General features: G+C 40.3%; 3 protein-coding genes across 3 annotated transcripts; 2 read left to right on the forward strand and 1 right to left on the reverse strand.

The window, feature by feature from the left end:
• Window positions 1-931: 931 nt before the first annotated feature.
• On the forward strand, window positions 932-3,303 carry LOC111228573 (tumor susceptibility gene 101 protein-like). Its single transcript, XM_022754541.1, has 6 exons — window positions 932-1,027; window positions 1,142-1,226; window positions 1,318-1,383; window positions 1,547-1,710; window positions 1,870-1,972; window positions 2,217-3,303. The coding sequence occupies exons 1-6, from the start codon at window positions 986-988 to the stop codon at window positions 2,333-2,335; spliced, it is 579 nt and encodes a 192-aa protein (XP_022610262.1). The 5' UTR covers window positions 932-985; the 3' UTR covers window positions 2,336-3,303.
• Window positions 3,304-4,522: 1,219 nt separating this feature from the next.
• tsg101 (tumor susceptibility 101) lies at window positions 4,523-11,864 on the forward strand. The gene is made up of 10 exons (XM_022754539.1): window positions 4,523-4,904; window positions 5,889-5,976; window positions 6,098-6,163; window positions 6,740-6,903; window positions 7,248-7,374; window positions 7,748-7,805; window positions 8,061-8,155; window positions 9,720-9,922; window positions 10,020-10,259; window positions 10,365-11,864. The coding sequence occupies exons 1-10, from the start codon at window positions 4,863-4,865 to the stop codon at window positions 10,452-10,454; spliced, it is 1,173 nt and encodes a 390-aa protein (XP_022610260.1). The 5' UTR covers window positions 4,523-4,862; the 3' UTR covers window positions 10,455-11,864.
• Window positions 11,865-12,239: 375 nt separating this feature from the next.
• LOC111228572 (L-lactate dehydrogenase A chain) lies at window positions 12,240-19,294 on the reverse strand. Its single transcript, XM_022754540.1, has 8 exons — window positions 19,188-19,294; window positions 16,796-16,921; window positions 15,989-16,106; window positions 15,700-15,873; window positions 15,386-15,559; window positions 15,069-15,186; window positions 13,642-13,765; window positions 12,240-13,488 (listed from the first exon to the last, which is right to left on the reverse strand). Exons 2-8 carry the CDS (start codon window positions 16,919-16,921, stop codon window positions 13,324-13,326), a joined length of 999 nt encoding a protein of 332 aa, XP_022610261.1. The 5' UTR covers window positions 19,188-19,294; the 3' UTR covers window positions 12,240-13,323.
• Window positions 19,295-24,837: the final 5,543 nt, after the last annotated feature.

A 24,837-nucleotide genomic window follows, 5' to 3' on the forward strand; every position in this document is an offset into this window, starting at 1 on the left:
CAAAGGTTTTACCATCAGCAGTGCTGTTTATGAGAAGTTTTAGGTTGTACAGGTGAGCAGGCCACACCTATTTTATGGTGGTACACTCATGAAGCGTTTCAGTGTACAAATAAAAATCATTCTAAACAGTAATTTCTTCATGGATAAACTTTCTAAAATGAATAAGATTGTGTCTTGATTAATCAGTGTCTTGGTATCAGTTCTGATTGATATTTGGTAGATGTTTATCTCAATAAAACTGACACTTGATTATTAAAAGAAAAAGTGTATCACACAGAAAGTAAAACAGGTTTTGTGTGTGTGTGTGAGTTTTGGTCACTTCCAGCAACTGAAAAGGGAAGGAGGAAGCAGGGAATACTGTATAGTAGAATAAAGTGAGACATGGCATAAGACTATTACTCATTTGTAATGTTACATATTGTCTAATTATATCTGAATACATATTACATATAATATCAAACCTATTAGACTCAGTAATGGTAAATATATTGAAGAACAGCCTCTCTACCAGCCTCTGTCAAACAAAGGCTACAGATCAATATGTCTTTGCAAACGTGATCATAAGTGGTGATGAGGGGCAATAAATAAGAGCAAATACTTAAGTACTAATACATTAGCAGGGGGATCCTGAAATTGATCCTGAACATTGAGATTAGACAGTAACACCATTCCAAAAAACCCCCGAAAACACACACACACACACAACATGGCCTCTCTATTGGTCATAAATTATTAATAAAGCTAAAAACATATCAGTTTATTGGGTCAATATCATACTGTATTCCTGTCTTGTTGGTTCAAGCCATGTAGCCTAGTTATTACGGTACTTTTAAGGGCAGATGATTTGCATAATTGTGAAACTCTTCTGTTACTGGCTTTCAAAGGTCATTAAAGATAAGAGGTTATCCATAAACCACCAACAGACATAAAGGTGAGGGTTGGTAGACAGAAAAAGTAATATTTTCCTTTTGGATAAACCACAATCATGTCATACTGTGAGGATACGATTAAGAAAATGCTCCCTAAGGTAAGAATACAAATTGAAAGAAGAATTATTCCTCTCTAAATTGAACATAAACAAGCAACTGTATGTATAGTTTTTCTTTCCTCAGTGTTTGCTTTTTATCCTTTTGTTTTGAAGGCTTATGTACGCAAGCATGTGGCTCATGAAATATATGTTGCAATGACTCACTTCAAAAATCTCATACCCATGATGGATAAATACGGTAAGACGCAAAATAACAGCTCACAGTCTGTTGCTCAGCTCATTCAACAAGCACCCTAAGTGATACAGTCATTGTTGCATTTTTCATACAGTTTACAATGATGGAACCACAAAGGACTTGATGAGTCTAACCGGAACCATTCCTGTCTTATTTAATGGTAACAATCACTTTGCATTTTGTAATCCTGTTTAACAGAATTATAATCATCTTACACTGATGTGGATTCTGGTCAATTCAAATCAAAAACAAGAAAGAAATCACTGAGAATAAGCAAGACAAAATACCCTTCTCTTTCCCTTGTTTTTTTTTTTATACACAAGACAAAACCTACAACATACCCATATGCCTGTGGATTGAGGAAAGCTATCCCCAGACTGCTCCCATCTGCTACATCAGACCCACACGTGAGATGATGATCGTTAGAGGAAAGTTCATCTCCAGCAATGGTGAAGTGGAGATGCCTTACCTGGAGGAGTGGAAGAATGTGAGAACATTATCTTGTTATTCTTTGACAGGGTTGATTGCGACAGGGTTAGGGAATGATGTTTGCTGACACTGCTTGTACAGCACAGTGTGGTTTAGAGCTTTAAGAGCCATGCTACTACATTGGTGTGTGTGTGTGACTTTTCCTTTCCCCTATCAGGGAGAGTGTGACCTAGTGAGCCTGCTGCAGGTGATGGCTGTCATGTTTGGAGACTTTCCTCCTGTGTGTATTCAGCCTCATTCAGAGCCCGAACAGGCCTCATGTAAGTAACGCTCACACTGACAGAGAGAAAGCCTCCTTGTTGTTTCAAAACAACAACAGCATCTATGCCCTAGATACAAGCTGATGTTGATAAGATAGATCCAAGATTCATATTTAGGCCACACCTGATTAAGTGTGAATCTAGGTTCACCCCTCATAAATCTAAGGCTGACAATACCTTTCTCCGGTCAACATGTTTACGAATTTGTTGTGACTGTGAAATGACCCTCCTTTCTTTTCTTCAGGTTGGCTACAGTTTCAGAGGCAAGCAGAGGTGCTTTCAAAAACAGATGGGAGTTTTTATGTGTCTTTACTCAGAGAAGATGATGAACCTTTCCAGCAGGATAATGAAACCAGCTGTTAGTCTATTGTGTACAATAATTGTGACAATAATTTGTGTAAAAAAACGGTTTCGGTGCTGCCTGTGAAGTGTTCCATCCTGTGTACAGTGTCAGATGGTATCCATTGATTGTTTTATGGTTAATTAATTCATAACTTCAGACAAATAACAACATGCTATGTCTATTTTTCAAATGATTAAGACTGTAAATAATATGACACATGATGAAAACATATCATCTGTGTTTCGTGGGAATGTATTGTACATTTTAAGAAAATGTTTCTACTTTTTTTTACATGAACTAACGGTATTTGAATAGATGTGTCTTTACAAGCAACTCATGAAGCTGTACTTTAACTGCATTTGCTGTGGAAAAATGGTTTGGACTTTTAGACCAGAGAGAAGACTGTAATTTAGTGAACACATACACACCCAGGTGCAGGGTCCGTGCATGAATTAGAATTCCTCTGTAGTTGTTCACGTTGTAAAACGAAAAATACCAGCTTAGGGGGTATTGCCTAATTTTATTGTCCTACTTGTGCTAAGTGCAAATGTATGTTGATGTTGTTATTGTCCCACAGAATGAAGACGTGCAATTCAATTCAGCACACCAAAGCGTATGTTTGTTCCATTATCCTACTTGTATAATGAAAATTGAACAAGGAAGTCGAGAGCCGGAAACAGAGACGGCTTGTCTTCAAAGTCAAGGTTGTGCGCTTTGAACAAATGTGCTGGCTGCAGAGGTCGATTTAAGGAGAGCTAAGCTAAATAAATAAAAAATGTCTAAATAATTAACATAATTCATAACTGTTATAGGTTTTTTTTTGTACTGATGTACCGATTTTTGATTTACAATTGTTCATTGTTGTTGTTTATTTAAGATAAAATGATAGAATTTGACGTGCATGTACACTTTCTTTGTAGAAATATAACCACTCAGCTGTAACTATACTCACACCTGACTGACGGCTGGCAAAAGATTAAATACTTTGAAGTGGAACCTGCAAACTGCATCCCCTGCTTTGTTCATTTCGTCAAGTCCAGTGTAATCCTAGAACACATACGTGTGGAAAATGTCCATTTTTAGGTTACATGATCATATGAATAGGATCCCAAATAGGCTTTTATAATGACTTTAATATATATAATTTTAGCCTGTTACTTTTCTGTACCAGATGCTTTGAGGATGGAACACTGTATCACAATCATGGATTGTGCATTTAAAGGAGAATCCAACCCTTTTTAAGAATTCACATTTCTTATTCTTGTGCCCCAGAACAGATTGGTGAAGATGTGTGAACATGCAGTACTCTCCTCTAAAGTAAGAAACCAAAGGGAAAGCTTTAAAATGTGCAATGTCATCCTAGTTTGCTCTATAACAATGAATGTGGCTCTGATGCTGTGAGGCCATAAAATGTTTGTGTAATTTCTTACACCAAAATGAATGTTTTATACCTCAAACTTTATGTGCAATTTAAAATCTGGCTGAGTCCTATTAGGAGATACACAGCTACTGTAGATTATTAGGCTGCCACATTATTTACAAAGACCCAACACTGTTCCTCAGTCATTTCGGTTGGGTTAAGCTGTGCAACAACCGTTCACCTTTTATGTTCCAACCATATATTGAACTGACCCCCTCACCTCTCTTTCTCCCCACCACCTTTATAAAGAAGAGAGAGAGAGAGAGAGAGAGAGAGAGAGAGAGTGTGTGAGTGTGCGTGTGTGAGTGTGTGTGAGAGAGAGAGAAAGAGAGATGCGCATTGTATACATGTATATAGCCTTTAATGTTCACCCAACAAATTAAGTAACCTTAATCAAATTGATACATTGATGAATAGCTACATAGATGAATCACAAGACCCTACAATAATTCAAGTGTGGGCTAGCGGAGAAAACCTATAATGGTCACCTTTAATTGATTAATCAATAAAAAATTTTAATTATTGAGTATTTATAACAAGGCTATAGTTTATGAGAAGAAGAAAGAAGAGATATAGAGATATCTATTCCTCCTCTAGAGATAATTATAATATGGTAATAAATCTATCAAAATAAATTACATAACTGTTGTACAAGTGACATGATAAGTCAAATGTATAAGCTAATATGAATCACCTTGTTGTCATCTTCATACATACTGTCTTTGTACCAAGAATAATAAAATATTGCTTAGTTCATATCAACCACGTCACAGGCGGACCGGAAGCAGTAAGGTGAACTGCCGGAAATTCCTTTTGTTGATCATCGGATGTTTGTTTTCCGGCCTCTTTCTTGAGCTAGTTGTTTTCTATTCTCAATACATTTATTGAATCTCGGTGCGTTAACAACAGAGGCATTACTCGTGTTGGACAGAAGGGTTGTATATAAAACCAAATCACTGTCTTAACTGTAGTCAGGCCCGAGGCTGGGCTAACGTTAGCCTAGCATTCAGTGAAGCCCTGCTGGCTAGCGTTAGCTTGTATTAGTTGTCATCCCAGCTGGCCTTAAGGACAGCTGTTCATTCAATTAACGCATTGTTAAGAACGCTTAAAACAAACGATCAGAAACCATGGCAGTTGTCAACGAAGGTGCCCTGAAGAAAATGCTGAAGGTAAGCCTTCTGTTTAACTGTTGCTCAACTTTGTGGCCAACAATAGCAAGTCAGCTAATGTTACCGACACCAAACATGGCGCTATTAGCTAGTTAGCCACAGAACAGTTCCAGGAATTGGTGTTTAATAATCAGTCTGTTTTACTGAGTAGTTTGGTAAAAGTAAACATTTGATTATGCTATAACAGCATAATTTGCAAAGAACCCATGTATAGATCTGGTTGTTACATTTTCCGCTATGCTATCTAGCATATCTACCTAGCTAGCGTCAGTAATGTTGACAATAAACATGTTTTAAAACCTCCATCCCCAATTTGAATATGGCACTATTCTAACAACGATTCCACATGTTAATGAGCTGTTGTACAGCCCATCGAGCTATTTTCAAAGGTTGCTGTTTAAATGAAGAAAATACCACTTTGTTGAGCATTGTACTTGTGTTAAGTGTAAATTATTTATGTTTTCGCCATGTGAAAATTAGTCCAACGATTCAAGCTAAAATGCAATGCAATTATGTTAAGGCCCAATCCACCATTTGTGAGCGTTACACTTATTTTCATGATTACAGTTTGGTTTACAGATCATATATTGACATTTGTGTACTTCACGATTTATCACAATATACAATGTAGGCCTTTCAAATGTTTGAAACAGGTTTAGTTGTAAATGCAAGTCAACTAATGTCAACTAATCTTGGTGACTTGATAGGTTCCAGCCTTGAGTTTTGAGTTTGATGGCAAGGCTACACTTTGAGCATATTCAGATCACAAATTGTGCATTTAAGGACCAGGTATAACACAGCATTGTATTTAAGCAGACAATGACTGTGTGTTTTTAATTACTGAAGCAAACAACTGAGTTTATTAGTTGTGTCAGCTTATGTATCAACACTTTCTAAACTACAATGTCAGCAATTGTGTTTAAATCTTTAATATACTAACATGACTGACTGACTTTTTCTCCTCTTTTTGTTGTCATTATCTAGCAATACAAATACAGAGATCTGACTGTTCGTGAGATAACGAATGTCATCTCCCAGTACAAGGACTTGAAGCCAGTTATGGATGCTTACGGTAATTTAAATGATAGCGATTTCCTGTGTTTTACTCTCTGGTCCCAGTTATATGTTGTATATTTATATGATGGTATATATCACACTTGTTTCGCTTGTTGACACGGGATCTTGTATTTCAGTGTTTAATGATGGCTCCACAAGAGACCTGATGAGCTTGACAGGAACAGTCCCAGTGAGCTACAGAGGTAAATAAAGTTTCTCTTGCTTTCTAAACAACAGTTTCTCTATAAAACAATGTTGCACTTTGTTCCTTCATAGAATCAGAAAATTGTCTGTTTCGCTTGTCTACTCTTTTTCTCTTGTGTCCTTGCTCTACCTCACATTCAAGGGAGATGAAGAGAGCAGTAGGCTAACCCAAAACACATGCAGTTATAGAACAAGCAGGGTTAGGGTTACTTGCAAACAATGTGTGGCCATGTGCTTGATCTGCTAGTTTTTCTACTGTTTTCCATCATGGTTTAAATTCTATTAAGGAAATGAAACATGTCTTCTCATAGAACATCTATCTGTGAGCTTCAAGCCTAACCCAGAGGTTCTCAGCATCTGGGTTGGGATTACATACATTGCTATCTTGCTTAATATCTAGACAAAGTTTTCTTAAACTGTGAAGTGTATTTGTTTTATGTACAGTGCATCATAATTACTGTTTACTTCATGTGAAGTACCCCTGTGCTGTTGAAAACGGAATACAAAAGGATATCTCAATATAGGAAATAATTTATCAAGCAGTCACATTTTAACTTTGTGTTTATTTCCATTAGGCAATATCTACAACATCCCAGTGTGTCTGTGGCTGCTCGACACATATCCCTACAACCCTCCAATATGTTTTGTCAAACCTACCAGTGCCATGATGATCAAAACTGGCAAGCACATCGATGCTAATGGCAAGATCTACCTGCCTTATTTACATGAGTGGAAGCATGTAAGTGTGAGGTCTTGATATTAATATTTTTAATCAGGTTTTTTTTAGGCAATGACGATATGTGGAATGTATAAAATGTACATAGATTGGGATAAATAATAAAAAAAAACATACAAATAATCTTCCAGAAGTTTTTGGGTTTGACTGCAGCAGTGACATTTTTGAAATCTATAGATGCTCTAACATACAGTATAAGAGTAAATTATAGCTCTCTGAAATATTTTGGATATGTTTAGAACTATTCATCAGCACAAAATGGGGCAAACAAGAGGGCCATAAATATAACTGAAGCTCTAAGTAATATTTGTAACTAATAAACGTAATTTTCACTGTTTGTCTTACAGCCTCAGTCAGACCTGTATGGTCTGATTCAGGTGATGATTGTGGTGTTTGGAGAGGAGCCTCCTGTGTTTTCACGTCCCACTGCACAAGCTCCCTACCAATCCTTCCAAGCAGCTGGACCCCCAAACCGTGAGTGACATGAATTTTTGGTCATCTAAGTGGCCAAGGTGTTATCTATGTTGATTCACAGGCTGTGTTCATACTTAGTCATATATATGGTGCTGATAGAGGTATCTACATACTGAACACCTCTCACTATACTGTAAGGTGCTTCTAATATTTAATATATTAATAACAGTTAAGTAAATATTATAAGCACCTCTCAGTAAAAAACAGTACATCATGTTTTAAATAATGCATTTATTTTCTTCAGCACCAGATGGAGCTCACAGCACATCACTGAAACTGACAGTAAATGCATCTGTGTGCTAGTGAAAGAGATGAAGAATAATTTGACCTGTATGTCCTTAGACCTGAACATTTCACTATCTCTCTACCTCAGCTTCCTACATGCCTGGCATGCCTGCAGTGTCACCCTATGGCCCAACTCCTAACCCAGGGTAAGATGTTTGCCAAGCATTTCTCAAACCTCATTCCCCCCAGCCAACAAACCTGTTCTGGCTCTGATGTCTTTGTGGTTTTTTCGGCAGCATGACACACACAATTGTCTTTATTACTGAAACACTGTAAAACCAATTTAGTTACACACCGTAGCAACTAAATACACATCTTAGATTTAAAGATAGGTGTTTGAAATTCCCACAAGTAGAAAATATAAAGCATTAGCTATTTGTTGATCATGTAACTATTTGCAGAGGCTATCCAGGATACCAATACCCAGGAGGCAACTCTTATCCAGCCACTGCAGGCCCTACACACTACCCAACCCAGACTCCAGTCTCCACAGTTGGTATGTATTTCATTTAGTATCTGGGGTGCTTTATTTCTGCTTTATCTCAAGGATGCATTTGAAAGTTGAAATTTGCAGTGGATTCAAAAGTTTTTACAAAAACTGTTATTGTGTGCATTTGTCCATGAATGTCTCTCTTTTAGATCCACATGTAAATCCCACATTTATTAATTTTTGAAAAACGTAATTTATAATCATACCACAGTTTCTGGTGTATCGAGATATTGCAATACAGTGATTCAATATTAAGGCAATCGTTAATTCACTCCAGACAAAACAATACCTTTCCTCCTTTCCATGGTCTTTAGTTAACCCTCAATGAAGACACTTGACCTTCTGACTCAAACTCTCTCACCCTCTGTGTGACTTCGGTGGCGCGCTGAGCCACTACCGAAAGGTCGTTTCTGTAACTAGAGTGGGGAGTTTTAAAGGCCAAAGGGTAGGATGGGTACGAAAGGAAAAGAACAGTCCCCACACCCTATACCTCAGAAGCACACAGCGCTATGTTTAGGATGGGAAAAGAAACTCCACACAAAGACAGACCCATGATCGGGGGACCCATCTGCTGTCCCAACATCAGTTAGCACCAGTGAAATGCTGGTCAAGGACCAGCAGGCAGGAGGAGTTTAAGCCAGCTCCTATATTTAGTGAAGGAGAAGAAATGGGTTTGCCTGGAGACTACTCAGATCTCAAGGCTGATCAACTCTGACATTTGTAGTGCTGACTCCAGACTGCACATGAGGTGGTCGTGACTCTGAAGACATCTATTGATGCATTTTCACTTACATAACCTGGTATTTGTCAGCATTTCAAGCTTTTGGGGTTTCATTGACTGATATGTCTGATATTTTATTATTTTGTGTGTGTGTGTATATATATATATATATATATATATATATATATAAAACCTTTCAATGTTGCACAATCCAATAAAACACCACCATAAACTACTGCCTTAAAGTTAAGAAAAGTAGTCTTTACTGATGGAATGTTCTATTGGATTACATTCATTTCCAGGCGTTTCATTTTTTCCAGTCACTCAGTAAAAGATCATTAAGATGTGTCATAACCATCCTACTTCTGTTTTCACAGCCACGTACTTTGTAGGGTTACTCTGATGACACTTGTCTTGGATAGCTCGCAATCTGTAACCTAAATGTATGAGCATCTAATGTCACCTTATTACAGATGGGTGATGAAATAAAGGTAAACAAATGATTGGAGAACTGTAACAGAGGCAGATGCATCCATACAAAACCACAAGGGGTCACTGAATGGTTTCAGTGTGAAAATGATGAGTCATGCTGTGCCATTCACTATTACCAGATATCCCTACAAAGACATTTTGATCATCAGGCCCAATGGCGTCTCTGTGGTGCTTCTTTCAATTGGCTCTAGACCTGTGACACTAGAAAATGTTATCTTGTTCAATATTGCCTAATACATCAGGCATATGATACATCATATTCAGTGGCTTGTAAAGAGGTACATGTATGTAAATAACGAGCATAACAATTCCACATTTAACAACCGTCACCTCACTTCTTAATCTCTTTGTCTAAAGGTCAGAGCCGAGATGGCACCATTGGCGAGGACACCATCCGTGCATCTCTGATTTCTGCAGTAAGTGACAAACTTCGCTGGAGGATGAAGGAGGAGATGGACAGAGCTCAGGCTGAGCTGGATGCCCTGAAGCGAACAGAGGAAGACCTGAAGAAAGGACATCAGAAACTGGAGGAGATGGTCTCAAGACTGGACCAGGAAGTGGTGAGACTTTATCCTCTTTTTCGGTGTTATATCTGTATTTATCATCATCTTTTCCATAAAGACAAAATTAACAAATGGTTGTAATTGTTTCCTTCAGACTGAGGTCGACAGGAACATTGAGCTGCTGAAGAGAAAGGACGAGGAGCTGAGTGAGGCCTTGGAGAAGATGGAGAACCAGTCAGAGAACAATGACATTGATGACGTCATTGTGCCCACCGCTCCGCTGTACAAACAGATCCTGAACCTGTATGCTGAGGAGAATGCAATTGAAGACACTATCTTCTACCTGGGAGAGGCCCTGCGTAGGGGCGTCATAGACCTGGAAGTTTTCCTCAAGGTGACCATTTCAGCAAAAGCAAACGCATTAGAGAAATAAGCGTGAACACACTTAAGCCCTTGTGTTTTTTTTTTTTTTAATGACTCTTTTTCTCTTTTATTACAGCATGTACGCCTTCTGTCCAGGAAGCAGTTCCAGCTTCGTGCTCTCATGCAAAAAGCCCGCAAGACTGCTGGCCTTAGTGACCTCTACTGACCCACACTGACCACCTGGAAGCATCTGTATTTCCTTCCTCTCTTCCTCCCCCCTCTTCTTCCTTTTTCTTTTATTCCCTTTTTAATGTCTTCTTGTATTTTCAAACCGCTGCTCCTTGTATGAAGTCTCTATAAAATCTGGAGAGCAACATTTACAAAGAATTGGGCTGTCTTGTTTGGCACAGTGAAATTTCAAACTGTGTCGCTAGTTGTAGTGTGACACCATTCATATTTTAATCTGACCAAATACTTTTTTGAAATCATTATGCATCAACAGTCATGACCCAGGCACCCTCACTTTTGTGCCCCAATATAATGTAAAGGTAAACCAGTCACTATGCCATGAACCAGGTACTATGGTTGACACGAAAACCTGTGTAAGACACATACCATATTGGTAAAAGTGAGGTGCGAGCATATTCTTTGTATAGTGTATGTGACATTTGCCCTAAGTGTGGTGTAACGGGGTTGGCGTGCAGTGAGTTAGCGTGTCAACCTGTGTATGCTGCACTGCCCACAGGTTCGGTTAACAATACCTTTGCCAGACAAAGTCACTTGTCTAGTAAGCACAAATTGTTAGGGGCTAGTAGAGAGGGGCTTTGTATGGAGCCCCATATATCCACACCCCTCATAATGAAAAGGTTAGGCTCTGATATAAATACCCAGGGCAACCTTTCAGGAAGGACGGGTTCAGCCTCAGGATTTAATGCTGTATGAGGTCTGGGTCGTGTTCAGTAGCCATGGGGTCAAATGGATCGCTTTTCATACAATAGAAGTGATGATCAGCACGGACCTGAACTGTGTATCTTCACTGTCTTGTTTGGGTCTGTTCATGAGCTGAATTTTGAGTTCCCATCTACTTGCCCTCACTATTGTATGTTTTTCCCTGATCTGTGTGTGTCTCCTTACGATGGTGTGAGTGAGGTTCTTTCACTGTGTGTCAGCTGCTCAGGTCTACCCTCCAGTCTGACTGCATTAACTAGTCAATCATGTACAGTGGTTGTTTTACTCTGTACAGGGTCTCAAATTAAGGTGGGTGGCAGTCTTGGCATACGTAATTCTATAAGGTATTACAAAAGAAAATCTGTATCTTTGTTTATGTTTATGTTTACTTTGTGCTGTCCACTCATTCTCAGTCCTGCTGGGAAGTTTAGGTTTTCAGTAAAAAGTTGTGAATAAAGCCAGAGTGTTGGAGGGTACAAAAAATAAAGAACTATTGTACTAATCAAGAAGTTAACTTATGTAAAGTTTGCAAAATAGGTCTCATTTAAATTAGCCTTTTACTAAATGCACTTTGAATTGTATGATAGAATATCTGCTGTTATTTTTTTCTTGTTTCCAATTCAACCACCTGTTCTTTTATATCTGTAGATTTATGTAAATCAGAACAAATAAAAGAAATCTGATTTAATGGTTCATCCCTGTGAGATCATTTCATTAATAACAATTTCACTTTTTTATTTTTCATAACAGCTTGATGGGTTATTCTTTGACAAACTCAAACCACAGAGATTGGCTCAAATGGACACTATTTTAGAATTCAGCGGCTAATTCTCGCTGATCAAACTATCAGTAATTCTTTTTTTAAATACTGCCATGTTTCAGCAGGTGCAGAGCTCTGTACATATAGCTAGTGACCCAATTTGGTCTCCTGCATAAAAACCTCTCATATACCTCATATGTTAACCCATTGATGTGCCCTGAGAGCAGCTGAGTCAGCTGCCCTATGAACCCATACAAGCGACCTTTTGCTGGAGTGGATAACAAACAGGAAAGGACAAAGGAAAAACTTGTATCATTATCCTGGCAGATTTATTTGATGTGACAGCAAATAAAAATCAATATCCACCTGCCAGGACAGGCAGAGTTCCTCAGTGAGTGATTGACCCTATCTAATGTAACATTAATACATAAATAGATCTTAACAGTATTAATAGTTATAAATAATACCATCATTTTCTCTTGATGTCTTTTGTTCCAGAGTCAGGTGGAGTAAAATAAATACAATACCCTTTGAGGGTAGTTAGGGTGCGCAAACAAACAACTCCTTCTTCAGGATTGTTACCGTCTGTTATGATTCATAACCTGAACCTAGGTCATGATCCTAGCTGACTATTTCCCATTGGCTCTCTGTTATCTCTTTGCTGAGTTGAATTATAGCAAGTCATCTTGTTAGCAACACCTTTTCTGTCAGTGCACTTGTGGTTAAGTTCGTTTAAAAAAAAGGCTTCAATGCCAACCAGTAGACATAGCATTGCTTTTCTCAAGTGATAAGGTACTTTGGTATCACAGGATTTTGGCCCAGTGATATATAGCAGTGTTGTTATGACTCTAGGTGGAAAGGAAGCCCTCCTCATAGAGAATGGAATGTCTCCATTATACTCCAAATAAAAAATTAAACAGAGATTACCAAGTGGGAAAAACCAACTGGTAACAATCACAGAATACACGGAATACATACCAACTACGAACACGGAGTGTACAGAAGAAACAGCAACAGTATACAGTAACATACAGTACATGGAGTATATACGCTCAATATGCATAGGCTTTACAATTAACAACAGATAGATACCCCCTCTCTCCAACACGGGCTGAGATCAAAGGCTAAAGGTATGAGTTGGGTTTCCGAAAATTCAGTCATGAAAGTGGGGAGGAAGGCAGGTGAGAGGCAGAAAAGGACAATGACACCCGTGCACGAATATCTGAAGGTAAAATCTAGCTTCCATAGATTAAGCTACAAACACTTGGCCTTGTTAGATACTCAAAGGTCTCATTCACCCGTTGCCATGAGGGACACAGGAGGTACAGTAGGTAGGGGTTGACCACATGGTGTTTGGTGTGGATTGAAGAATTCAGAGGAGAGCACTTCACAGAGTGAGCTCCTTCTGTACACCCCACAGGGTCTCGGCGCTCTTCACCAGCTGCTTCTCCTCTTCGGGCTTCAGTGTCATGTGAATGACATCTGTCAGACCGCTATTGCCCAGGACACAGGGGACACTCAGGAAGACCTCATCCTTCACTCCATGCATGCCCTAACAAATGAAGGGAAGAAGAAGACAGACAGGACAGAGTGAGCTGGCCAACTCATAACTCATGTGCAGCATTTACAGTATCGACAGGATGAATATCATCATCTAGGATTTGCCACAACAGTGGGATGTATGGCGTGCTCCCAGTTTCCTCACCTGGACCAGTGTGGACACAGGGTGCACCTTGTGCAGGTTCTTTGTGATGCTCTCCACCAGGTCAGCTACAGACATGCCGATGGCCCAGGAAGTGTAGCCCTTCAGCTTGATAACGTCATAGGCTCTGCAGTGCACACAAATAATAAGAAATAAAAGTGAGAACTGGATGTCTCATGGACTGAAGAGAAAATCAAGCTGTCAGTCTCCTTTGGTATTTGGGACTATGTTTCCTCCTACTTTGTCATTTTCCTCTAATATCCCTCATCCATCTTTCCAGATGTTTGCATACTGAGAATTCAGCTGTTTATCACCATGAGAGCAATAAAAAATAAAAATCATAGAAGCCTGCATGTGAGTTCAGTAGCTAATGCTGTTTGGTAGGGGAAGATTATAATCATCACTCCCGAATCGCTGCTGTGCTGAGCTTGATGTACGCTGCAGAGAGTGACACATACATAAATCTGGTCCATGTGAGTTATTTGAATGAACCAACAAGGAAGGCAGCGCACCACAGACTCAAATCCAAGATGTGAAGAGCAGTTTCATAAGTCTTCAAAATAACTCTGTTTCATACATTTACAAAAGTGTTGACAATGTCTATTTAAATTAAGGCCTTTTCTCTGCTGGTCATTCACATGAAGCGGGGTGCACCTTTTTCTTTTTTCTCTGTTGGGACATACTTTCTTTCATACCTGAAACCTTTACAAACATCTACGATAAATCACCTATTGCACAACTGTCCTACCCAAAGACCTAAACCAAGACAAGTCAGGCTGACTGATATTGTACCTTTATTGCATTATCAGCCAAAGTTTACAGGCCAAACTTTGCATTACTTAACTTTCAAAGTAATGACACAACTTCATGATACAAAACCAACATGGGTAACCAATGTTGCAATGTTGAGTAGATACCATGGATAGGTCATATTAAAAATCATTAATTTGAGAGGGAAACTTCTCTTTTGTCAGGGTTTAATATTGTCATTGATTTCGTTAAAGCAGACGTGGGAGAATAAGTGAGGCCATGAGCTCTACTGTTCGGTATTATGTAACAGGGAGTAAACATGGCTATTAGGTTACTGGCTGCCAGGCTCTAGTGAACCCATAACACAGTAGTGCACTGTGTACCTGCCTCTGCTTGCCTTTTGGCTCATTTTTCTCGTCAAATTCCTTCCTGGGGTTAGTCAGCTCCACTGCATTCGATTGTGCCTGTTGGCATTTAGTCTTAATAAGCAGCTGTGACTGTGGGGCATTAAACCCTAAAGATCTGTTTCAATAAACCATCATGTTTCTGGCTCAAGAGCTGGACAGGTGGTGTCTATGCACATGGTGGAGTGTGAGAGAGAAAATGTGGTTTGCTGGGGAGTTCAGGGACTAATTTTAGCTCATTGGTGGTTTACTGATACAAAATAAAATTGTACTCACCCATCAACCACCATCTTGTGAACCTCCTTCCAGTGCTCAGCGTCACCCTCGCCTCCCATCTTTGGGTTAAGGGTCTGCAGAGAAACACCAGCAACATTCACGCCGCTCCACACGGGCACTGTGAGAAACAGACACATAATAGCAATCAATTAGTTAATGTTGAATACAAAAATTGTGTAAAAAGCGATAATTACGCCAACATAAAACATGCAAGTTATATAGCTATATTAAGATTTATTAAAAATTTGCCACAGACCAACTAAAAAAGGTATAGTGGGAGACTAGCAGAGGTTTTATTTTTAGTTCAAGCTGCATACCACTGGAGTCTCCGTGCTCTCCGACGATCCAGCCGTGGCAGCTTGAAGGATGGAGGTGGAGCTTCTCTCCCATGATGTGGCGGAAACGGGCAGAGTCCAGGTTGGTGCCAGAGCCAATGACACGGTGACGGGGGAAACCGCTCAGCTTCCAGGCCACGTAGGTCAGGATGTCCACTGGGAGTGTAAGGAACAAGAGGAGAAATGATCAGCCATTAATCTACACCTACAGCTACAGGTATATTTCTCTATGCCCCACACCTTCCTCTCTTCTCACATTGCCATCCTCCCTCACTCACACTCCCCCCTGGTCTAACCTGGGTTAGAGACCACCAACAGGATTGCCTTGGGGCTGTACTTCACGATGTTGGGGATGATGAACTTGAAGATGTTGACGTTGCGCTGCACCAGGTTGAGACGGCTCTCACCCTCCTGCTGGCGGGCACCGGCAGTCACGACCACCACCCTGGAATTGGCTGTCACACTGTAGTCTGGTAAAGTGACAAAAACAAAAATTGTTTAGGTTTGTGTCCTTCAGTATCCAGCTAATTCATCAACAGTCAAAGGTTGTCGTTTTTCTTTTCCATCTTTTTTTTGTATTTTCACCTTTGTCGCCGACAATCTTGTGTGTCTTCAGGAAGAGGGCTCCGTGCTGCAGGTCCATGGCCTCACCCTTCAACTTGTCCTCCATCACATCAACCAGGGCCAGCTCATCGCACAAGTCCTGATTATACACATACAGTAAGTCCCTGTGACAGCTCGCCACACACACAGTGTATCTTATAGTAAATTTGTTATGTGGATGAAGCTACAGTGAGGGTTATTCAAAGTGGCAGACCTCTGGGTTATTCCCACTAAACAACATGGATATAAAAGAATGACACTATTCATCTCTGCCTAGACTAATTAGCAGTATTCTTAGTTTTAAAAACCTATGACCTGGTGTCTCTTAGCCTCTGCTGTTCCTCAGCTCACACAGATCAAGCTAAATTGCTGTGAATAGAACATGACAATATAACGGAAGTTCCTGTTTCCTGTAAAAAGGTGGCATGCAGGCTTTCCTTTCTACCAAATATTACAGAGGTTGATTTCACTAGTGAGCACACGCTCAAAGTCTGTGTGACTGCAGCCCTTTCTCAGGTCAGAAACTATGTTACATAACCATCTTATTCCTTTCATAATGCCAGTGGTGATGCTGTGGCTATAGCCCATCACACCCACCCAACAGTTCACTTTTGTTTCTTGTAGTTAGTTCTGTAATAGCTCCGTACTTCACCAGTTTACACTTTTGAGCTTTCATGCTATCTACTTTCCCCTACTTCCTGTCTGCTTGTTTCAACACTATTTTCTGATACCCACATATCCCCCAACTGTTTCTCTTCACTTCACACCTCCTCTCTCTTTCTGTCTCACCTTGAGCAGGACGCTGATGGCGGAGGCCATGCCCACCATGCCGACACCCACCACCGTCACCTTGTTCCTGCTGCCAATAGGCTCCTCCTTCATCACATGGGTAATCAGCTTCTCCTTGGTGGACATCTGAGGAAAGTGAAAAAGCATGAGAAGACAGCCACAATGGACAAATAGAGAAAAAAAATGTGGGAAGAGGAAAGGAAAAAAGAGGGCAGACAAGATAAGAAATAGGTAGGAAAAAGTAGGTAAGTGGGCACAGAGTGAAAAAGGGAGAAAATGGAAGGAGAGAGTGGAAAGAGAGGCAGTAAAGTAGACCTGCATAATGTATGTGGCAGTTACTGGCAGTCCTTCACAAGGGCGTATGTGACTGCTTTCTCATTCCACAATGACTGAGTCAAACTTGGGTTTCCTTTGTATTTCTTCATCTTTTATAGAAATGAAAGTGTGCTCCTTTCATAACCCCAAAAAACACAACTTCTATCAACCACAAGTTCCACTTTCCCACTGAAAAGTCTATCACCCTTTACCATCTTTACTTCCTTAAATGGTTCAGGGACTGTACTTGCTTCAGAGCGCCCCTCTAGGTCTCCATGGCAACAACAGTCTGAGAAAGTACTGCAGCCAGTCTTTCGAGCATCATGGACCATCCCCAACTGACGTCATGCACTACTATTTATGTTTCCTGGTTAGGCTGGGTGCTCACGCTTGCAGGCGTTCACATCACTAGCACGACTATGTAGTGGAGCGTAGCACGTACTGGAGTAACTGACAGGATTACCTTCCTTGAGAGGATATTTAAAACCTCTCCACTGTGAGTTTGCACACAATAGTAAGATATCGTAAGTGGGACAGTCATACTTAACATCCCTTCATCCAATTATCTCTCACTCAGGCATGAGCTGAAAGCTTACTGCATAGCAGAACCTGACCCAGAGGTTAGCAGGGTTTGCTCTTTACAAGGGAACCCTTTGTTAGCTCACAGTAAAAGATTACTGGCCAGCGCTCCTTTCTTTACTGTCGCAATATGCTGTACAAACCAGCCAAATGACTTCCTCAGTAGCTTGACTGAATGAGGATTACAAGACGGATTATTAGTAGCTAAAAGAATTTAATGCGATATGGTTGGAAAGAGAGAGAGAGAGAGAGAGATGGATGTTTTATGTCAAGCTTTGGATTATATGAATTTCTGGGACTTAAAATAAGTAGCTGTTACACACAATTGGACAACTAAATCAGCTTTATGCATGCTTGTATTTTCATATTTTCCACTACATCATGACATTTACTTAATTCGATCACCAGCAGGTCAGTAAAGGTTTACTGTGCTCTGACAGGGTGTCGGGTATCACAGCTGACGTTTAGTATCTGGTCTTTCACGTAGCTACTTTGCAGGTGTCTGTGAACATATCTCGTTCCTACACTACTGAATTTCAGACTAAGTCGTCAGACAGAACATCACTCTATCCAAACTTTTATTTGCCTTGAGAATTCCACATGCAGGGGAAATTTCACCAGCAGGAAAAACTTGACTTTCTTTGCACAGAGCATTCACACAATGTTATCAGACAATCAACTGTGGCTGCCAACAGGCTGCAACTGACAAACCAGTCACAACACTGTGCCAAGAACATCATTGGTTTGATTAATCAGAAAATGTAAGGTTCACAAAGTGATAGTAGATGGATATCTTGAATACTGGTGATCACAAAAGTGATATTCACGTACATACGGAAAAGCATTAAAACACCAGTGGTAATATATCTGCTGCGTCAACATTACTCTCACTAAGACCTGCTCTCCCATGGGCCATGACATGATTGCAGTGCATTTCCTATGCTAGGTTAATTTGTTTGCGAAGAAGACTGCTGTCTGGAAGATGGTCGACACCGGCAGCAGAGAGCACTTGTGTAACACTGCGTATATTACATCAACAAAACCATCTGATGCAATGACAAACACTGATTCAAACCACCATCACTTTAGGGTTGTTATATCAACCTATTTACTTTGGGATGTTTCCTTAGTATCGTATATTTTGAACGCGTGGATCTCACTGTTTCCATGATATCATTTCCTGTAGGTACATGTCCATAATTTATAACTTACCATTCATTTCAGTGACATGAGCGTGACTGCAACAAGTGGGAAACGTACACCCTGTTGCATCTTCACTAAAACTTCCCTTCAACACACCAGTGCGACACATGTTTATGTTAATCATGACCTGTCATTATCGCTGCTGACTAAATCGTCACACCCCTCTCTGTATCATCTTAAAATGCGCACCTCCTTTAATCAACGAACAGACGAATAGCTGACATTTCCGGAGAAGCCTGAAGTGTAACTTTCGACAACATGCTGTCTAATGTTTAAGTTAGACGCCTTCTCTTACCTTTAGACTTTAGTTGAGAGGGCGAAAACCCGAGCTGGAATGTGTCTCCTCCTGAGTGCAGCTTTTCCGCAGAAGTGGTGCTGTGGAGGCGGTGACTCCCGGTATTTAAAGACAGCCTCCTCCGTGGACGTTACGTGCACATGCTAATGAGATCGGGTGGGACTTTGGCTGCTGCGATGTGTCTCATGTCACGTCCTACGCCGGATGCTGCAGTGAGTCGATGCACATCCTGTGTTTAACTACTTCTTTTTAATATTTGGAGGTACTGCTGTTTGGTAATTGTAAAAAACAAACTAACAAATAAAAAAACAAAAAAACAAAACGAATTTCACTGTGTGTTATATAAATGTAACCGTTTCACTGGAAGTTGTGGTTACGGAGAAGTATAATTGAACTGGCAGACTGTGACTAAGCAGTGATGTAGTTTCTGGGTAGTGGAAAAGATTAGCACTATTTCAGTGAAAGATGGTTTTAGCAGGATGCCAGCCGGACTTCTCCGCAATTATACCATCTACCGTAAAAACAGTCATTTAAGAACAGTGCCAGTGCTCAGTGTCTGGATACATCAGAGGCCTATAGAAGCTGCACACTCCACGTGAAGTGGGGAATTCCTCACCAATGAGTCTTACAGACCATGACTCATGTAGAAGATGAAACTTGAACTTAATATTAAATGCTCATATTGTCTGATGTAAATGAGCGTAGAGGAGCAGTAATAAGCTTTTTAAAAAAATCTCCTCATTCATTTGGCTGTTGATGTTAGATTAACACAGTAGGATGTTTCATTTTTTGTGAAGGGAAGGAAGTGGTGATTCTCCAGAGGAGCTTGTATTTGGATGAACAGCAGTTTTTGTGCCACCTGCTGTCAGGTTTAAGTTATTACAACTCAGTTAAGTTATGACTCAACCCTCTGCAGTGCAAGAAGTCATTTGAGTTTCCTATCTGGGGAATTTTCTCAGTGTGATAGAGCTGATTCACCTCACAAAAGACATAGAAGTTGCAACATAGCATTTTTGTTTCTTCATTGTTCTATGTCCTACACTGGGAGCAAAGCTCCGTGCTCTCACACCATCCAGGTCCAGATACACTGTAGGCTTCTATTCTCATTTGTATGTTCTGTGATGTTCTTTTTTCCATAGTTCTGTGAAGTTACGTGATTTATGAAGTTTTCCTATTGCATTATCCACCATTTCTGAGGAAAATAAAAAAAACTTTTTCTTTGTATTTGAACAGCATGAAGTGCTGATGTTAGGCCATGGTTAACAAGATCCTATATCTGACAAAACACCAACAAAAAATGGACAAGAAAGCAAATCCCTTTAAAATCTATTACATTATTAAACAGCAAACCTTTGTCAGCAACCATTTTGTGCAGTTGATGTGGGCTACATGATTTCCATGAACCTCCTTCCTGCACCATTATTATACCAAGCTGTCAGTCATGAGAGGGTAAAGGGTTTTTTTTTTTATTTTTTTTTTATAGTGATTGATTTATATAATTCAGTGGTAGGTCTAAATGCCTTATAATGGTAACATTATGATATTTCCTTTGATGGAGTCCAGATATTGTGGTCGATATTATTATTCCAATAAAGTCCTCAACTAATTAACCAAGCTCTCTTCCAACAAGGGTATTTAGATCCCTAATGTTATGTAAATTTGCAGGATTTCTGTCAGAGCACACTGGCAGGGCTGAGTTGAATGATAGATCCACCAGTACTGTATTACTTTCAAAAGCTTTAGTTAATTTTAAGAATACAGTTGCAGTTTAAGTGCTTTTTCAACATGATTCAGGCAGATGTGTCCTCAGCTACTCTCACATGGCACGCCACACACTCACAGCATGTAACCAATGCACCCTTTGCAGTTTGGTGGTGTGTTTAATGAATCGGTGCGCTGAGAAGTCTTTAAATCCATGTCCGCTTTGCTCTAACTGCTGCTGTTCATGTAGCGTTTTACAAGCGTCGTACCACAGCATCCACCTGTGGGCGCTGTGACTCCATGGTTCATAATAAGGCCAAGTGAATGTGGTCAGAAAGTTAATATTGTCACTCTCCCTTAATAGGTTTAATGAGGACAGAGCCTAGATTCCAAATCAGCAACAATTCACTGAATAATCTGTTAGATGTGAGCTGTCTGACTGAGCGGTGTAGGTCATTTTGCGTGTGTGTGTGTGTGTGTGTGTGTGTGTGTGTTTGTTTTGTCGAATGGATGTCAGTCTAATGATTGTAGGAGACTTCAGAGCAGAGTAAAGGATAAATCAATTGGTGAATGATCATTCCAGTGGATGGGAAAACAGACAAAGAAATAAAGGTCGGTGCAATCAAAATACAAGTCCGTGAAATTTTAGTCCACGGCTTTTCAATCTTCTACATTTATTGTATTGGTTTCTTATTATGTGAGCTTTTTTTTTTCTTTTTTTTAACTATGATTCTCCCCTGCTCTAGCATCTCTCCAGCCTCTTGTTTGTTTTGTTTATTGCTGTTTATATTTCCAGTTATTATAAACCAGTGGCTTAATACACGCAGCTCACCAGTAGGAGGTGCTATCATAAAGCCAGTAAAACAACCTCCAGGCTCTTTTCTTCACTGACAACATTGCCACATGGACTTGAATTTTAATCTGAAGACTAGTTTCTACCTGAGTTACATTAAGTATTGCCTGGTAGTGGTGGTCGTCAGTGGATCACTCACCCTGCAGTTCATACTAAAATCACCAAGATGAATCTGTCTCACAAAATCTTTCAGTTTAGCTAAAACTTTGATCACAGTAGGCCTGAAATAAATTGATTCAGTTATGAATGTATAATTATGCAATCAATTCAAATGGAAGGTTTTTTTCAGGTCATGGAATATTTATCACGTTTAAAATTTAATGCTAAATTAATCAGTGAGATCTTCTGTATATACCGTGTTAAAATCAGGGCCTTCACCTACTGACCCATGGTTCACAGTAGTTTTAGCTGTTGTGGATCCCCAGGAATCCTTCAGGTTATATCGGTGGATTAAAGCTCATGAGAAACGGTTTGCAGAAACATATTTCCCAGTTTTAAGGTAGACAGAGTTCTGCAAAATCTATCTTTTCCAAACAATATACAATAATGTGCTGAATCAAAGGTAGAAAATTATCCACTCAGAACCCCGGGCCAATTCTCCTCAAATGACAGTCCCAGCTCTTCAGTTTAAGCAACATCTATCACATGGGCTGTGACTTGAAAAGTAATGAAAACTCTACTGCTCTGTGTGCGACTATGACAGTACAAAACACTGCTGGAGACAGATGAAGTTCCATTAGATGTGTGTGAAATTAAATCATCTCCTGTTGTTTAATGTCCTCAGTTTGCCTACAGCGATGTACTCCAAACTTTCCCAGACTCTAAGCAACTTCTACTTGTCCTTGCTACAGAATGACTACTTTGTCTCCATCTTCTACCACCACTTTCAATCGTCTCTGGAGTGTGTGCCAATTCAATCACTGCCCCCCCCCCAGTGGAATCAAGAAACACTAGTTTGTCATGTTAGCTTCCCCTCTCACACACCACAGGGTCAGTTGCCAACACGCTGTTATTGCACAGGGCATTGGGACTGAGGTGTGTCTGCTGTGGGCGATATCCTACCTGTCTCGTAATGGAGAGGAATCTAATCACCTCGCCACAGCCTCCTCCTCCTCCAGCTTCTGTTTAGAAATAGAACTGAGGCCGAGGAACAAGGCCACATCAATCATAAAGGGATTCTCCGGGGAGCGAGATCACTCTCACAACTCTGTCAGAACAACATCCAGCGCACTGATGTTACCTTACTTTACCTCAGACCGACACATCCTGAACCGCAAACATTTAAACCTAGAATCTTGTGCTAATTTGTCCTTCCCTGTCTTTCAACATGAATCACAAAATCTCTATTCCTCCTTCCCTTTCATCCCACACTCACCTCCCCCTCTCACCTTCCTTTCCCTCATACCCCCCCCCTTTCCTTCCCCTCTCCAAGCCCTCCTTCTCCTTCCTTCTCCTTCCTTTTCTTTGCTTCCAGTTTCGCTCCGTGCAAACCTTCTGCCTACAATTGATAACATCCCTGATGGAGCTCCTTTATTAGCCACCCACAGGCAGATTAACCAGAGCAATAATACACCAATCAACAGCAATTATGCACTGATAAGCCCAGGGAGAGCTCTGCTGGATGCGGGAAAGGATGTGGCAGTTGTAGAGTGATTGGGTGTGTTTTAGTGCAGGATTAAAGGTTGTGTGTCTGTGCATACATTTACGTGTGTTCTACAAGTATATTTAATTGAGTGTACTCTGTTTTTTTGCCTGCAGTCGTAATCCCTTCATAGGTTATATTATTATAATCAGATGTGAAATCAGTCCCAGCCCCCCAGTTCTTATCAGGTGCTAACTGAAGCTATGATCGGGCAGGGATGTATCCTCCAGCATGAGCGCAGCAAACCAGCTAAATAAATAGAGGTTTTGAATCCATATGGTGCATCATTTCTCTCTGAGTGTACTATTATGGTTGAAGATTATTATCCCGTCATTAAAGCATATTAAAGCACTTCAGTTACAATGTTGGCACTTGTTCGTTTTTGGACTTCATTGCCTAAACAGCAGCCTGGCATTGTTATGGAGCAGCTAAATGATGATGAAAACGAGTAGAAGGGTAGCGTTTCCTGCCTGCAGGCATTAATACACCAGCCAAGTCTGATTTCAAGAACAGCTGTGTGGATTTAACCCCCCCCCCCCATCCTCCCCTCACTCTGCTTTTTGCACACACAAACATACATTCACGTGCACGCAAGTACACACTCGCATGTGCACGCGTGGACGTGCTTGCGTGTACATAGAAACACACGCAAAAACAGGAGTGTCTTTTTTCTAATGGCAGACCAAAGACCCTGGAAGCTGTTTACTGCTGTGCAACTGGGAAGCCCACCAATCTTTCAGGTCCAGATTTGCTTTATACCAGCAAACGTGCCAAACTGTGTGTGTGTGTGTGTGTGTGTGTGTGTGTGTGTGTGTGTGTGTGTGTGTGTGTGTGTATGTTTTACATCAGCCCACCACAATGGCAACCCAGAGAGAGTATTACGGAGCTCTGCTGGAATATGGGTTATAAGGATGTGGCAGTTGTAGAGTTGTAATTGGGTGTGTTTTAGTGCAGGATTAAAGGTTGTGTGTCTGTGCATACATTTACGTGTGTTCTACAAGTATATTTAATTGAGTGTACTCTGTTTTTTTGCCTGCAGTCGTAATCCCTTCATAGGTTATATTATTATAATCAGATGTGAAATCAGTCCCAGCCCCCCAGTTCTTATCAGGTGCTAACTGAAGCTATGATCGGGCAGGGATGTATCCTCCAGCATGAGCGCAGCAAACCAGCTAAATAAATAGAGGTTTTGAATCCATATGGTGCATCATTTCTCTCTGAGCTTGTACTATTATGGTTGAAGATTATTATCCCGTCATTAAAGCATATTAAAAGCACTTCAGTTACAATGTTGGCACTTGTTCGTTTTTGGACTTCATTGCCTAAACAGCAGCCTGGCATTGTTATGGAGCAGCTAAATGATGATGAAAACGAGTAGAAGGGTAGCGTTTCCTGCCTGCAGGCATAATACACCAGCCAAGTCTGATTTCAAGAACAGCTGTGTGGATTTAACG

Source organism: Seriola dumerili, unplaced genomic scaffold (genome assembly GCF_002260705.1).
Source record: "Seriola dumerili isolate Sdu_G_001 unplaced genomic scaffold, Sdu_1.0 BDQW01000219.1, whole genome shotgun sequence".
NCBI classification, from domain to species: domain Eukaryota; kingdom Metazoa; phylum Chordata; class Actinopteri; order Carangiformes; family Carangidae; genus Seriola; species Seriola dumerili.

What these genes read in the sequence shown, in the direction of transcription:
- LOC111228573 (XM_022754541.1), top strand. Translation starts at nt 986, where the DNA reads ATGTCATACTGTGAGGATACGATTAAGAAAATGCTCCCTAAG. An exon ending in ACCCATGATGGATAAATACG is followed by an intron (nt 1,227 to 1,317) that starts GTAAGACGCAAA and finishes TTTTTCATACAG; the next exon opens with TTTACAATGATGGAACCACA. An exon ending in AGAGCCCGAACAGGCCTCAT is followed by an intron (nt 1,973 to 2,216) that starts GTAAGTAACGCT and finishes TCTTTTCTTCAG; the next exon opens with GTTGGCTACAGTTTCAGAGG.
- tsg101 (XM_022754539.1), top strand. Translation starts at nt 4,863, where the DNA reads ATGGCAGTTGTCAACGAAGGTGCCCTGAAGAAAATGCTGAAG. An exon ending in AGTCCCAGTGAGCTACAGAG is followed by an intron (nt 6,164 to 6,739) that starts GTAAATAAAGTT and finishes TATTTCCATTAG; the next exon opens with GCAATATCTACAACATCCCA. An exon ending in CAAGACTGGACCAGGAAGTG is followed by an intron (nt 9,923 to 10,019) that starts GTGAGACTTTAT and finishes TGTTTCCTTCAG; the next exon opens with ACTGAGGTCGACAGGAACAT.
- LOC111228572 (XM_022754540.1), bottom strand. Translation starts at nt 16,921, where the DNA reads ATGTCCACCAAGGAGAAGCTGATTACCCATGTGATGAAGGAGGAGCCT. An exon ending in CAAGATTGTCGGCGACAAAG is followed by an intron (nt 15,874 to 15,988) that starts GTGAAAATACAA and finishes TCACTTTACCAG; the next exon opens with ACTACAGTGTGACAGCCAAT. An exon ending in CTGTGTCCACACTGGTCCAG is followed by an intron (nt 13,489 to 13,641) that starts GTGAGGAAACTG and finishes TTCATTTGTTAG; the next exon opens with GGCATGCATGGAGTGAAGGA.